This window comes from Nyctibius grandis, chromosome 3, assembly GCF_013368605.1.
Source record: "Nyctibius grandis isolate bNycGra1 chromosome 3, bNycGra1.pri, whole genome shotgun sequence".
NCBI classification, from domain to species: Eukaryota; Metazoa; Chordata; class Aves; order Nyctibiiformes; family Nyctibiidae; genus Nyctibius; species Nyctibius grandis.
In genome coordinates, this window is record NC_090660.1 from 74,063,228 (window position 1) to 74,079,998 (window position 16,771).

The following is a 16,771-nucleotide window of genomic DNA, read 5'->3' on the forward strand; positions in this document are numbered from 1 at the left end:
GGGTTAAGAGCCTATTAATAAAATATTGGAAAAAGAGAACTGGTCAGCAGATTATTAGCTGGACTTCCTGAAAGACATTCGACTTCTTCACAAAATATCATTGACAAAAAAAGAAAATAATGCTAACAACATTAAGTTAGCTAAGCAAAATACAAAACGGCAATAATGTGTCAACACTGTGAATGATAGCCAGTATAAGTCATCTGCAAAACAGGTAAGCAATGATCATTGCAAAATATTTAGAACCATGGAGAAAAGTTAGTGGATAGTAGGAGAAAGTTACAGTGAAACTTTACAAACACCATGAAGGAAGCATATCCATGCGTTACTGATGTTCAGTATGCAGCTATGGTAGGAGGAAAAAAAAAAAGTCAACATTCAGATGGTTTAGTCTGGTTCAGCTGCAGAAGAGACCAGTTTCCGTCCAGTTTTTGCCCCAAGCAAAGAAGGGCCGGCTGGCTTGGCTGGCTCCGCTCACATATGTCTATTGCTCATATGGGTGAACATTTTTCAGCAATGTAGCTCTAAGTGGCAAAATCCTTCTGGAGTTACTGGGGGAGGGTAGGGAGAATATCCTAACAATGAGGTCAAATCAGATTTCCACAACTTCTCTCCACCTGCCGTCTGATAGTATGATACCAAAACTCTTTTGCTTAAAACAGTTAAGGAAACATTGATCAGGACTCAATTAGCATTGCAGAGAAAAAGAAAACATTTTACTAATTAAAAAAACAAAAACCCCAAAATATCTCTGCAAATTAATAGATAATCTAGTGATATGGTGAGAGATGGGGCTGAATTCCATACTGACTTTGAAAGAAACTCCACAAAGTAGCAGGAGTCTTAAGTCAAAGAGCAGCACTGCAACAGGCACTGCAACAGCGATAGGACAAGAGGGCACAGCCTCAAGCTTTGCCAGGGGAGGTTCAGGTTGGACATCAGGAAGAATTTCTTTACAGAAAGGGTTATTAGACATTGGAATGGGCTGCCCAGGGAGGTGGTGGAGTCACCATCTCTGGATGTGTTTAAGAAAAGACTGGACATGGCACTTAGTGCCATGGTCTAGTTGACAGGGTGGTGTAGGGGCAGCTGTTGGATTCGATGATCCCTGAGGTCTCTTCCAACCTGGTTGATTCTGTGATTCTGTGAATCCTGAAGTGCAAAAAAAATCTGACCATAATATGGCAACTATGAAAACTGCCACAGCAGCTGACTTGAAAGGGGAGTTACAGCCAAAGAATTTTTTGGGCCTCCTAGCAACATTCTTTGCTGTCATCAGACACCACAGTTGATATTGCTAAAAGTTGGTGCCTGTGCCTGAACAAGTAGGGGCAAGAAGAAAGGGTGTGAAAATCCTTTTCCTGATTAGTCATGATCTGCCTGATGCACAATCATTAGGATGGAAAGAAACAGCATGATGAGTACCATAGAAAATACAGTTAATTTGACAACAGCAATAATATTATACACAACTGCCTTTTAACAGGTAGTTCTTTTAATACTTCTATTAGTATTTTCCCCATATCAGCATGAAATGCCACACATATATATACACACAAAAAGACATGGTTATGTAATTCATAAATCGCATGCTGTTTCTACAGAGAATTTTTATTATACTCAATAGAATTATCAGGACTTGAGACAGAATTCTTATCCTCTTTATTGAAAACAATCAATATAGCATACTCTTCAAACTTTGTTTTCTCACCTATTTTATAATACTAACTTTTGAATGAAACTAAGAGTTTAAGAGTTTTAAATTTAAGCAGTGATCTACTTTTAAAAAGAGTAACTTTAGTTAAGATCAGAATATTAATTAGAACAGTTTCTGCCACTCATTTTTATTAATAAGGTAATTACAACCACCACACTTGTTACAATGAAATAGTTTTTCTAAATCTCTCCATTTCATTCAGAATACTTGGAATTGTGCTGATACAATGTTGGTATAAGTACTTTATGACACTTAATGCATTAATATTATTGGCATAATTTAATTAAGACTTAAATCCCCTTCAACTTCTGCTGCATATTGGTTTGGTGGTTATTGAAGTTATAACAATATAGATGTAGAGAAGAAAGTGAAATTATCTGAAAATATTCTTCTTGTAACACTTCTGAGAAAAAAAATGTTTCCTAAAACACATAATCGAAAAAATTTAGTCTGCTGTTTTGTAATAACACTTTAATCTTTATTTAATATTTGTCTATGTCCAAAAAGTTTAAGTCCTAGCTACATATTTGAGTAAATGTAATGTTAATGGATTATGATGAGGTCAAGAATATTGACATCTATGGTAATTCTCTTCAAACATCATCCTAGACCAGGCCCTTCTGCTGCTTTACAAAAGCAGGAAAGTATTCTTCTCAACTGATTGTGTCTGCCAAGTAAGAACTTGGCATACACACCAGTAGCTGTATATAAGATAGTTTTCATTTCCATAGGGATTCAGGTCTAAATTCAATGAGTTTAAACTATATTTTTAAAAACAATAATTTAGCAGTGAAGATTTTCCTCTTCCATTTTTGGTAATGAAGTAGTATGAAAGATTTTCCTACAAAGTATAAAAAATGGTCTTGCTGTATAAGCTGCTAACTTTATTTTTAGAGGCTCAGCAGTTAAAATTAATGGAAGCCTTTGTTTATTTGTCATTTATCTGCTTTTAAATACTTACAGTGAAAAATACGGAAATCAATGTATGGATGAGAACCTCTTCTCTCTGTTTCAAATCCTGCCCGACTTCTTACTCGCACATCTCCTAGAAACAGGGTCAAGAGTGAAATAAAAGTGTGGAAGAGTGGCAGAGATAAAATGCAAATGAACATAGCCTGGAGGGGTAAAGATTCATGTACTTAATGGAGGAGGATTATTCAAACAATAGGCCTATTTCAATGCTTTTTGTTTTAAAGGTGAAATTCAAAACAAAGTTTGAAGACTTGTTCAACATGCAATCGCATGCTTTCTTGTCAAAAATCTCTCCTGCCTAAGCATACGTTGCCAGAAGCATGTGATAAGCATTCAGATGAAATTAGGAACAGCTTGCTACACTGGTATGGTAAAAATGCACCTTAATATGACAGGAAACAAGAACATTAAAGGCTGAACTGTTCCTCAGTAACACACATAAAACAATAACATTTTGTATAGTACAAAAAAGATTCAGCTTCTAGAAATGGTAGCTTTTAGCAAATAAGCTAGTTACAATATGGTTTTATATTACATAATAGAATATTTTCCCACTAGCATTTACTTACTTGTGCTCAGCTGTTTGAATATTACACAAGAGCCTATCAAAATACCAAAACTCAGTATTAAAATTTTATCAAACTATTTTGCACTGCAATTAGCTTCAACCTGGATCTTTTAGCATGCTAGTTGATTTCTACTTATGCATTTTACCAACTGAAAGCTGATCAGTATTCTTTTATTAGGTATTTGTATGCATTAATATAAGTAGTTTACGTGGATTAAAAGCTTTCATTTAAAATCCTTTAGCAATTACAAATTTGGGGAAACCTTTGGGGATCAAATGCAACAGTGTTTCCCTCCTCAAATCCGAACAAAAAAGTGAAATTTAAGATGTGAAAATGCTCTGGTTTCTAATTATGAAAATTCAAGTGTAGTATTCTCTCCTCAAACACAGTTTTGATTCATATGAAAATCGCTAAGTATTTAACACAAGGAACTAAGACTGATTTTATAAGAACAAAATAAAAATATAGCTATTTAATGTCCAGCAACTGATAATATTCTAACATCTTAAGAGTGTTTTTCCTTTTTCTTCTCCAACCTGCTAATTTGTAATGCTGAATCAGGCAACTTGTCAGAAAATAGCTAAAGATACTGACTAAAACTTCAGTAATATACTTTTAATACCTAAGAGGTATCTTTCTAAAGATACGTATCTATAAACACTGACATATCTGTAGTGACACACTTCACATGAATGTTATCTTGTGAGGCACGCTGGAAGGACCACAAAAAGATAAGTAGATCCAGGGCTCCCCAAATGATGACTGTAGAGTTTACATATCAGTAAAAACGTACCAAATACACGTGGTTTTCAGTTATTACTTCTTTTGGTTTTTTTGAAACTGAAAACTTTAACAGAGTTGCAAGGGAAAGTAACCCAATTACTACCTGCAAATATTATTTTTCAGACCACTGACAATATACTACTTATAAAAATTTAAAGCATTCATCTGAGCAGAGTGCAAGAGGCTTGTCTTGTTTGAGGCAATACAGAGGCAGCAAATTGTAGAACTCTTCTGTTAGACACAAGCAACTGGCGAGTTTTATTTACAAGATAAATTAATAAAAAGGAAAAAGGGAGGAAATTTTGGAGAACAGGAGGTGAATGCATTAGTAGCTGTGTATGAAAATATCAGTTTACACAGAGAAAAATGCAACTTTCATTACCTTTCACTCATATTTATCTGGGAAATCAGTCATAGCTACAGCTGTGTGAATGAGTTCACCAGCTGAATTAAAAGTTTTTTTAGTTGAGCTAATTGTTTACAGAAAAGGTGATACAACTTTTGTGAATTATATTTAGTTTTCACGGCAGTCTTAACTTTCAAAATTTACCAACCATAATGTGAATTAGCAAATAGTTGCAGTCAGTGTACAACTAGGTTTTGCTGAACTATTTACTTGTTCAAAGTGTCAAGAACAGGAAAAGTTCACAAAAAAAATACCTGAAGACTAACATGGTATTCTGCAAATAACAAAACAAGCAGGTTCATCTGATAAATGATATCCAAAAAATTTCCCTCTGCTTTGTTGTTTTTTACTAGTACCTCGTCTAATAGCATAGATAGAATAGCAGTATCCCTGTTACCCTTGAAATGCCTGCAATGCTGTGGATTTCGAGTAGGAAAACAAGAAAAACTATTTACAAGTGAAATGCAGAAGTGCAACTAACTACATTGCTTTTAACAGGAATTATTTAAACATATATTTACAGGAATAGTTAACCAAAAGAAGAAATTATATACTAAAAATGAACACAGCAAGCTATTAAAAAGGCAACTGTAATAAAATGAAGGTAAAATGAGCAGATTTACTTGCATACATATGAAATGAGAAATTCTCAGCAAGGAAAGCAAAATATTTTCATTAAATAGTTGTTAAACAAAATTCTCTCTCCTTTATCGTGGTGGAAGCAGAGGGTATTTTGTTCAGAATCAAGATCTCAACAATGGATGACTTTTTTTAGAATACATTTGGATTTATTCTGGAAAGAGATGTCACTTCTACAGGACTGGAATTTATCACAGTAAACAAACTAGGAACTTGGACAAAACGAAGGCAGAAGAGCTGCCTCTATTATCATTCTACAGAACTATGGCCTTTTTCAAGATTTCAGTCAAAAAAAGTGTTTGGAAAAATTGGTGCGAGTGGAATTTGAAGATACCATGCATCCATCTGAAGTTTCTATGTGTATAGAAGCATAAAAAGGAATAGCATCCAACTGGCTGCACATTAGCACATTATGAAATGATGTGCTATTAGCACAGTGAGACTAATACTGGACCATCATTATGCATTCACCATTCAGTTAATCTGACCTGCAAAGATCAATGGATCCCAAATGCACCCACTTCATTGTTATTGCACACAACATAACATATTCACATTGATTTGCTTGGGAAATCCTGCACAAGTTTTCTGTAACCCTATGACTTGGAAGTGATACTGAATGTAATTTTAAGGAAGAAACATGTTTACCATCATAGGTAACTCCAAAAAAAGGCACAAGACATTTCAGATTTATGATTACTTTCATCAGACAAAAGGACACTGTTACATAACTCCTTCAAACAACAACAGGAGTCCAACCTCAGAGCCAATCATTATTATGGTAGCTGAAAGATAATTAAAATTCAACATCTAAAACAAATTAACTTATGAAAAGTTTTCATTTATTTAGATCTTTTAAAAAAATATCGAAGTGGTTACAAAATCTTTTGAAACCATCAGATCACACCGCTTGCTTACAGGTAAAAATTTCCTTGAGGAGGCAGAAGTGTTAGCAAGCTGACAGTTTTTATCTTAAGTGTCTCTTCTTCAGCCACTCTGAAGAGACTCCTCTGTTTCCTTAGGGGAACACATTCAAGTCCAGTATCTTAATGACAGTGGACTTCCAGGAACAGTCTTTTCCCCTCTTAGAGAGTTTCTGAGAATCCAAAGAATCAAGAGAAAGATTTTAAAAAACAAGTAGCCTTCCTTTCAAAATTTGATTTTGTGCACAAACATGACAAAGCTGGGTGAGTATTTAACTAGAATTTTTTCCAGAATAGTTCTACGTGACCAGGATTGCTTGCATTTGTAAAACAAAGGCCATACAAACAGAAACTCAGTTGAAGGCTGAATAAATAGCAGAAGAAGGAATGTAAGAGGGAGGTTTGCGGCTACAACTGAAAACGAATCAGGGCTGTAACAAAACTTACCTTGAGACAGATAATTTAGTTCCTACCCCTCTCTCAGATTCCTGCTCACACCACAGGGACAGCTCTGATACTTACGAGGCAGCTGAAATGCCATAGCTGACATCCCTGCATGTTAGGGTTACATAGCACATACTTTGTGCTACCCTAATACTTCGGCGTAGCACAGTAACAATGCAGCAGCTGCTTGGGGAGCTGAGGCCTTCTGGAGCAGGGGTAGAAAATCTCAGAGATCACGGAGGACAGCTGGGAGCAGAAATTACGACAGTCACCTCAAGGTAAGCCACCCAAGTCAAAGCCATGAAGTTGTGAAGAGCTGGATTTCCAGAAAGAATTACTAACTTCACAGATTAAAGTTCCTATTAAATTTGTTGGAGAAACAGATGACAGGTCAGCCAAATATGCCGGAATGAAAGCAAAAGGAATACAACATAACAACCGCTACTGGAGAAGAGCATGCACCTGCACTACACCGTAGCTTGCCTCCACTGTTTCCTATTGGAAGTGATCAGGACCTCTAAAGGAGGGTAAAATGCTCCAGTTTTAGTTGAGGTGCATGCTCACCAACCAAGCAGTCAGTGCCCCACTCCTTCCACCCCATGCACAGTAGCAAAACTTTCAGGCAATATAAAAGAACAAGAAAAAGAGACCAGAAAAGCAAAGAAGGGGAAAATCAAGAAAGTATCAAGATTACACAGAGGCACTTACAAGAAATTTTGAGAATTCCTCATAGCTGCTGAGAGAAGTAGCTGACTGAGGTGACGCAGATATATTAGCCCTTCCAAGGTCTTAAAAGAAAAATTCTACAATGCTGCATCTGTATCTATATTTTAAAATAGTAAATAAGCCACTTGGGAGTGACTTAGGGTATATTTTGGGAATGGGGTATGACAGATGAGTCATTAGAGTCAATGCTGCTTGTTTATATCGACATTGACGAAGACAGTTAATAGTCGTTTATTTTGTGTGCCCCTAAAATTCGATCTTCTAAATTGAACCTGGAAACACTGCCATACCACAGGCATTTCTATTTACTTGGTGCAAATGAACTTCTATTGGATTCCCATTGGAACAGCCTGAAATTGTTAAAGGAAGTAACTCTATGGCCAGCACAACTAAACAGAGGCAGAAGGAGGTGTCCTAGATACCCTTAAGCTTTATATTTTTGGTCTGCTAAAGTAAACACCTTATCAAGGTACAGTTTATTAGTAGATATAGTCTGTTTGGAATAATAACCAAGTAAAAGGCAAAACCTCTTATGACTGTGCCTAACTTCCCATTAAGTTACAGCTGAAGATTCCTTACAGTTTACCCTGCTAAAGTATACTAAGATAAATAACAACAAAAAAAAACCCACAAAAAAACCCCCACCTTTACGATACTGTACAGGAAATGCAATAATTCCACTAGAATTTTTTTCAAGAAATGTGAATATATTCATTCTTGAATCTACTCTGATACGAATGTTTCTATGTACCGATGCGTCCAACTGTTCAGCTTTCAGGCTGGTGTTTTTTACAGTCCATTTATGAATACAACAGTAAAATCTGTAAGTAGTTGCTAACTTGTACAGTATAGCATACATTACACCCGGGAAAACAAAGAGATCGCTAACAAGTGAGAAAGTAATACAAATTTAACATACTGATTCAAACATCCAATGAGCAATTTTTTGTTTGTTTGTTGGTACCCTCCTCCCCCAGAAAAAGTTGAAAGAGGTCAATCCTTTAAAAGACTGCCTCTGAATAGCTAGCATTATTGAACAGCAATCAATGCCAGCAAGAGTTATGCTATTCATAACAAGCACGAATCACATAGTCTAATAAATTAATTCCAGTCAGAGAACAAATGAAAATTCAATTTACTTAACATTACGTTCTGAACATATTCCAGTTCTGCCTCTGAGAACAGTCAAAGAAAGATTTCAAAACAAATGAGATTTTTCCGTCAGTTCAGGTGTACATACCAAGAACCACAGGAAGTCACGATTTACTTTCCTCTAGATTTACTTGAGCATTATCACAAAACTTTCTGCAGAAATGATGGGCCTAACTACTTCATGGCACAGTTAAACTTCCAAAGAAGCAAAATAAATCAGATTATTCTCCCCAGAAATTAAGAACTACTTTCTTACAAGCCGAGTTTCTACCACTAGCAAATTAATTTTAAAAAAAAAGATAAAAACACAGACATATACTTACAGTACCTTTAATTCAAGCATATCAGTGCATCTTTAAAATAAATTAATACATATTTCCCCTGTTGAGGAATTAAAAGTACTCAGTTTGTAGGATTTTGAAGCAGAAAACAAAATTGTATTTTCTACTTGCAGCACAAAATAAATTTAGTTAAAAAAAAGTATCACAGAATCAAGGAAACAAAACTACCTCAGGCCTGAATTTACTTGCTTATTCTTATGACTAGAGTAGAAAAATCACATTTTGAAGAATTCTAGTGTTCATCCTGCAAAAAGGATGATTAAAAATGAAAAAGTTACTTTAACTTTTGAAAATGAAATAAACCTATTTCCAACAACAACAAAAAAATCCCCAGCAGCTTTTTCAATAAACAATTAGAAACCAGCATCTTCTATTCTCTTCCTCTTAACAAATCTCCAAAATAATCACATTCTTTTATCAAAAATCCTTCAGTAGACAGTCAGTGCTGTAGTATTAACACCTTCACAAACTTAAAAAAATCAAAATAACTGAAAAAAAAAATGCAAAGATGCTAAGTCAAAACTGGATTTATATGTACATACGCACATGTATGCCTACATATGTGGGTTATGACTATAAATTCATATAGAACATGTACACACGCATATAACTTACAACTTTAAATGCACAGAGGACACAGTTACGAATTTCTGGGGACTTAAATACATACAATATACAATTAAATTGAAAAGACTAAGGGCATAAAAAGACATGTTCTGGCTAATCTACTTGGACCTAGTTAAGAATTTATAATCACTAGCTGTTGATGTTCATTGAGCTGTGCGAGATGTCATGCAAGCATTCATCGTCCATTTCAACACAAAATCATAGCTCAAGATGGCTTAAATTAAGTGGCATAATTTTGCCGTGAAACATACTTAGAGTATGTACACAGTCCCCATGCCATCTGCACCACCAGCAGCCTCCAGAAGAGGTGCGGGAAGTACTGAATCCAGCAGTCAGACCTGCAAGAGCTTTGCATCTTTCTTCTCTCAATGACTGACCTCAACTCCTTCTTCTGCGCACTCACTGTCAAAGAGGGTCTTTCCTGGACGCTTGCCCCTCCAGATACCGTTCTTTCATTTTAATTTGGCTTTACCTTTTATCTAGTTGCTACTGGCCCTGTTATACATCCTTTCCCTTCTCAAGTCATCTTCTAGGACTAGTACGAGAAGTATTGTTTAAAGTCATATCATTATTTTAAAAACACCTTGAGCATTTCATAGCTTCAGTACTGAAGTTTTTAGAAGTGTGTGGTAACTGATACACAAATGTTCTCTAAGTTACAGCTTTAACCAGAAGGATACCACGCAGAGGTGATAAATTCCATCACAGAAATAAAGATGAATCATAAGTCACTTGGAAAACTAAACTTCTACCAAACACGTTACGTTAATTATAAGCACTTTTTCTTTTTTTAATATAGGAGTAAAACATCTGACACAATAGTTAACACAGAAAAAAAAAAAGAAACACGGCAAAAAAACCCCCAGGAAACCCAAGTCAACACAAAAGAATCCAAACTCTCCTGAAGAATCTAACCAGATTATTAACCAGGAGAAAGGGAATGCTAAGTTTAAGAATTCAACACTCAAATATAAAAAATAATTATTTTAAATCAATCATAAACATTAGAACTTTGCAATATAGAACTGGTATGCTTACCTAGCATACGAATGTACAACGCAGTCTGATCAGAGCTGTCATAGGAAATTGCTCCACGTCTCTGCAAAAAAGTATTTTATACAAGTTAGAATTGAATCATTTTTAAATTGAAATGAAAATAAAGTATCAATTGCCCATTTCCAATTTAATTCTCAAAATTAATTTTGGAAGTTTGAACATGCATCTTTCAAATATATATACTGCTTTTGTTTTACGAAGGGGACAAAGGAAGGACAGGAATTGGTAGTGAAGAGATAATGAAAAATAGGACCAGAGTGTGGAAAAAATATCCCCCCTAAATTTCTTCCCAAATGCTCCTCAATCATTCCTCACAACAAACAAGATACAGAACAGGGTTAAGCAGACACAAAAAAACGTGCTCCTCCTAGCCTTCTAGAATATAATACTTCAAACAATTACTTGCAGTTCCTGATTTGTTTATTTACTTTTACCTATGGGGTATCTCTATCTTTCAAAGCTAAAAGTAGTTTTAAAAGACATAACAGAACTCAAGTGACACCATTACTGCAGTCCTAGGAATTACACAGAATCACAGAATGTTAGGGATTGGAAGGGACCTCGAAAGATCATCTAGTCCAATCCCCCTGCCGGAGCAGGATTACCTAGATCTTGTCACACAGGAACGTGTCCAGGCGGGTTTTGAATGTCTCCAGAGAAGGAGACTCCACAACCTCTCTGGGCAGCCTGTTCCAGTGTTCGGTCACCCTCACCGTAAAGAAGTTTTTCCTCATATTTAAGTGGAACCTCCTGTGTTCCAGCTTGCACCCATTGCCCCTTGTCCTGTCAGTGGATGTCACTGAGAAGAGCCTGGCTCCATCCTCATGACACTTGCCCTTTCCATATTTATAAACCTTAATGAGGTCACCCCTCAGTCTCCTCTTCTCCAAGCTAAAGAGACCCAGCTCCCTCAGCCTCTCCTCATAAGGGAGATGTTCCACTCCCTTAATCATCTTTGTGGCTCTGCGCTGGACTCTCTCTAGCAGTTCCCTGTCCTTCTTGAACTGAGGGGCCCAGAACTGGACACAATATTCCAGATGCGGCCTCACCAGGGCAGAGCAGAGGGGGAGGAGAACCTCTCTTGACCTGCTAACCACACCCCTTCTAATGCACCTCAGGATGCCATTGGCCTTCTTGGCCACAAGGGCACATTGCTGGCTCATGGTCATCCTGCTGTCCACTAGGACGCCCAGGTCCCTTTCCCCTACGCTGCTCTCCAACAGGTCTGCCCCCAACTTGTACTCATACATGGGGTTGCCCAGATGCAGGACTCTACACTTGCCCTTGTTATATTTCATTAAATTTCTCCCCGCCCAACACTCCAGCCTGTCCAGGTCTCTCTGAATGGCTGCGCAGCCTTCCGGTGTGTCAGCCACTCCTCCCAGTTTGGTGTCATCAGCGAACTTGCTGACAGTGCACTCTATTCCCTCATCCAAGTCATTAATGAATATATTGAATAGAACTGGTCCCAGTACCGACCCTTGAGGGACTCCGCTAGACACAGGCCTCCAACTGGACTCTGCCCCATTGACCACCACTCTCCTTCAGCCAGTTCACAATCCACCTCACTACCCGATCATCCAGACCACACTTCCTCAGTTTAGCTGCGAGGATGCTGTGGGAGACCGTGTCAAACGCTTTACTGAAATCGAGATAGACCACATCCACAGCTTTACCATCATCTGTCTACCAGGTTATATCCTCATAAAAGGCTATCAAGTTGGTTAAGCATGACTTCCCCTTGGGGAAGCCATGTTGAGTGCCCCTAATGATCCTCCTATCCTTGATATGCCTAGAGACAGCACCAAGGACAAGTTGTTCCATCACCTTTCCGGGGATGGAGGTGAGGCTGACCGGTCTATAGTTACCCGGGTCCTCCTTCTTGCCCTTTTTGAAGACTGGAGTGACACTCGCTTTCCTCCAGTCCTCAGGCACCTCTCCTGTTGCCCACGACTTAGCAAAGATGATGGAGAGTGGCCTAGCAATGACTTCCGTCAGCTCCCTCAGCACCCGCGGATGCATCCCATCAGGGCCCATGGATTTATGGACGTCCAGATTGCTTAACTGGTCCCTGACCCAGCCCTCATCTACCAAGACAGATTCCTCCTCTATCCCGACTTCCTCTGGGGCCTCAGGGGTCCGGGGCTCCTCAGGACAGCCTCCAGCAGTATAGACAGAGGCAAAGAAGGCATTCAGTAACTCCGCCTTCTTTTTATCCTCTGTCTCCAGGGCCCCCACCTCATTCCTCAGTGGGCCTACATTGCCTCTAGTGTTGGTTTTACCTGCAATGTAGTTGAAGAAGCCCTTTCTGTTGTCCTTGACCTCTCTTGCAAGGTTTAATTCCAAGGAGGCCTTAGCTTTCCTAGTTGCCTCCCTACATCCTCTGACTGTATTCCTCTCAAGTGGCCAGCCCCTCCTTCCATGATCTGTACACCCTCTTCTTCCACTTGAGTTTGCCCAGCAGTTCCCTGTTTAACCATGCAGGTCTCCTGCTACCCTTCCTTGACTTCCTACCTGCTGGGATGCTCTGATCTTGAGCTTGGAAGAAGCAGTCCTTGAATGCTAACCAACTATCTTGGGCCCCCTTACCTTCTAATACCCTGTCCAATCGGATTTCCCCTAGCACTTGCTTGAAAAGGCCAAAGTTAGCCCCACTGAAGTCCAGGGTTGCGATTCTGCTAGCTATTCTGTTCCTGCCACATGAGATCCTTACCTCTACCATCTCATGGTCACTACAACCAAGGCTGCCCTCAACCTTCACCGCTTCAACCAGACCCTCCTTGTTAGCGAGAATGAGATCCAGCAACGCTCCTCTCCTAGTTGGCTCATCCACCATTTGCATCAGAAAGTTATCGCCAATGCACTGGAGGAACCTCCTGGACTGAGGATGGCTGGCTGAGTAGGCCTCCCAGCAAATATCAGGGTAGTTGAAATCCCCCACAACAACCAGGCCCTGTAATTGCGAGACTGCTCTCAGTTGCCTGTAGAAGGCCTCATCACCCTCCTCATCCTGATCCGGTGGCCTGTAATAGACACCCACAACAGTAGCACCCCTGCCAGCCTGCCCCTTAATTCACACCCACAAACTCTCAACTCGCTCCTGATCCGCCCCTGGACAGAACTCAATACATTCTAGCTGCTCACTCACATAAAGAGCAACTCCACCACCTCTCCTTAGTGGCCTGTCTTTCCCGAACAAGACATAGCCATCCATGACCACATTCCAGTCATGCGAGGCGTCCCACCAAGTCTCTGTAATTGCCACTAGATCATAGCCCCCCGACCGAACATGGATTTCTAACTCCTCCTGTTTATTCCCCATGCTGCGTGCATTGGTGTACAGGCATTTCAGGGAGCGAGCTGAATTCAATGTATATTCTGCAAGGGCAGGACTCGGCTGCCACATGCTACTTTCATTCCACCTAGTATTCTCTGTAGGCAAATCAAGGTACCACTGAAGCAGGATGTAATACATAAAGGTATTTTAAAGAAAATAAGCAAGTGATATTTCACGTTTGATGATAAATGTCTAAAAGAGTCATCAAGCTATCTGTGCACGACATTGAGATACTCCCATATAGGCTGTATTTCTTACCTACACAAAATACATATGTTCCATACATATTCAGCTAATGCAGTAAGAGTTATAATCCAGCAAGTCTCCCGTAAGTGTGGTGAACTGGTCCTCTAATAGCTAAAAACTGGGAGAATGTTCTCATCGTTACACAACACTGGCATCATGTAGTCTTCAAAGCTTGGCATGACCTAGCACCCAGCCTCACACCTTGCCTTTACTGTACTTTCACCGTCTTCTGCCACTTCCTAGGGCCTTCATTAATATTATTTCTTAACCCTAGGATCAGAGGATCACCTTCACAAACAGACTTCAGTTTTGCCCGTTCACAACATTTGTTCTTTAAGGAAATAAGATTTTGTGTGTGTGCGTTAAACTCCTATGACCTTTCCTTGCCCACCACACTTATTTACACTGAGGACAGTGAAGTCCTCAGTGCCAAAAAGTGTTATCATACCCCTTTGAGAACTTCAGATAAAGGCCAACCTGAAGGTGAACACAGTCTCCCATTTTTTCCTCTGTGTAGCAGGAACAACACTACACCAGGTACACACAACAGCCTGAAAATGTGCAAGTTCAAAAGATGGGAAACCAAACCATGTTTGGCAACAGGACAGAAAAATAGATGTTGGCTGTTGAAAAGAATTCTAAAAGAAAGAAAGAGATCAAGAAACAAATTACTTGGAAGGGGAAAAGGGCAAAATTGCTTATATGCATCTATCTACAGAACTAATTGCACACAAAGACTAGAGATTAATAACCTCCCTCTGCATGATCGGTACAACTCATGTGCTGAGACTCCAAATCCAGAAGTTACACTTAATTGTTTTAATATTTTTCATGTTAAAACAACAAAGAAAACCTTGCACTTGAAGTCAGAGAAGTTTTTCCAAAGGTACGCTTAATATTTAATTACAGAAATGACCAAAGACCTAGCTCCAAATGGGGTCCAATTATAGTAGCTGTTGTAAAGATTACAAGGAAGAGCTCCCTGTACAGCGCTTTTATGTTGTCTTAGCTTTTGTTCTGTGTTTCCTTGGAAGAGCATAAACCATGCAAATAATCCTTCCCTCGAAATATGTTTGTACAGCATTTCTCACAGCAATGTGCCTGTCCTAATGGGAAAGGCAGCAACACAACTCATCAGCCAGAAAACAATGCTGATTTCCCACTAAACATTTTCAAATTTCTTCATATAACCTACCTTTGAATTTCAGCAAATCTCAGCTGAATATATTTTCAGTAGCCTGGAACATTTCATATCACTGACTAGGCACAATCAGTGATGTAATTTAGTGCTAACCTGCAATTTGCACCTATCACAGATTTCTGGACATGTCCATTATAGTTCTGTAATCTAATACAGGAGAAAGCTAAGCACACATGCAGCTAGAAGAACCATGCCCAACTGGAGCATTAGTCTCCGAGAAGGAAAACAATATGTAAAAATTTACAGAAAAATAAATCCGTTTGATATGTTGATTCTAAAATACTACTTGCTCTCTAAAAATCTAATATGTTATTTGCTAGATAAAATAATACACGTATGTATGATATCAAACACAAAGCACATATTTAAAAACATAAACCAGTTACTTATACAAACAAGCAATTTTTTTCTGAAAGGACTCTGAAAGATCTCATAGGAATCTTTGAACAATCAAACCCTTTTAAAATTACCTTTCAAAGTTTGGATTCCTAAGGAAAAAGAGAGAGTTTACTGTGTAAACCTTACCAATAATACTTCGAAAGTACTAGGACAATTTCAGCTAATTTACTAAAAGTGTAGAGGTCCTAAAGATACTTCATTCATTGAAATTCGTTAAATAAAACAGTTAAGAGGAAGACATTTATTAGCAAGTTCCACCAAGGGACAGATGGGTGGGTGATGAGTGCTCAGACCTCGTACCTTTAGACCAGACAAGTAAGTTCGGAGCACTGTGGTGGGCAGTCAGAGACAGAGGAGGGAGCTAATGGTACAGAGGTTTTTAGCAACTTGTGATAGGTAGGTAAATTAAATAATATTACGCTCATCCAGCCATAGATTGCTTTGTGTCAGCTTACGCTCCGAATAGGTAACAGACTATGTACCACAGGCTGAGGTATATTGTCCCACTCCAAATAATACTGTCAGTGTATTTGTCATACTATCCCCTACACTACTTTAGAAAAACGCAAGGAAACAAAATCAAAAAAAAGTCAAGTCATTTAATCTACTCTGCCTGTGGTTCTTTAAGATACTCTGCCCCGATTCCACTTTTTAAATCCAGGAAACAGAAAGACTAGTTTTAATGCATCAGCTTCTACCGAGTTGCATTACTGTCATGTGAACTGACATGCACGTGAATTGTCATGTGCAGCAAATTTGTAAGCAGAAAGGCAAATGCATCTTGAAGAACTAAAGTTTCTGTAAAGCTACAACTTCACCTTACTTACACTGCAACTTCATCTCACTTACACAACTGATATTACTGTAGCATACACTGTATCAGCCTACAGAAACCTTGGCTAAAAACTTCATGGGCAGAGGTTGACTTCTGGCACTTCAAAATATCACATTATTGTTAATATTTTTTACTCATTTAGCACAAAATTTTATTTCTAGATCTCTGCCACCTCTTTGGTCTATCTGAAGCTTTGTACCTGTTAATAACCATAAAGCATATTGAACTCCTTGACTCTCTGTACAAATCTCAAACAAATAAGCATCATTCCAACAGGCAGACAGAATTACTAGTCCTCAGACTGAAGACAATCCTAATGTGTTTAGGCAGGTTCCCTTTTCAAGCACAAGGACAACTTGGTCCGGTGGGAATATCTGCTGGACTCCCAGTGATTCAAC

The 16,771-nt window shown here is 38.6% G+C and overlaps 2 protein-coding genes across 4 annotated transcripts in view; both read right to left on the bottom strand.

Moving 5' to 3' along the window:
• ARMC1 (armadillo repeat containing 1) overlaps positions 1 to 16,771 on the bottom strand; it is a 141,715-nt gene that overhangs the window by 87,325 nt on the left and 37,619 nt on the right. The gene's annotated exons all lie outside the window — the stretch shown is intronic.
• Positions 1 to 16,771, bottom strand: part of PDE7A (phosphodiesterase 7A) — an 80,063-nt gene that overhangs the window by 25,553 nt on the left and 37,739 nt on the right. For 2 of the 3 annotated variants that reach the window (XM_068396397.1, XM_068396398.1), the window contains exons 2-3: positions 10,338 to 10,398; positions 2,679 to 2,762 (exon numbers count right to left, since the gene is read on the bottom strand). In XM_068396397.1, coding sequence (XP_068252498.1) covers positions 2,679 to 2,762; positions 10,338 to 10,398 — 145 coding nt within the window. The remainder of the gene's footprint in view (positions 1 to 2,678; positions 2,763 to 10,337; positions 10,399 to 16,771) is intronic. The other variant, XM_068396399.1, reaches the window with a different exon arrangement.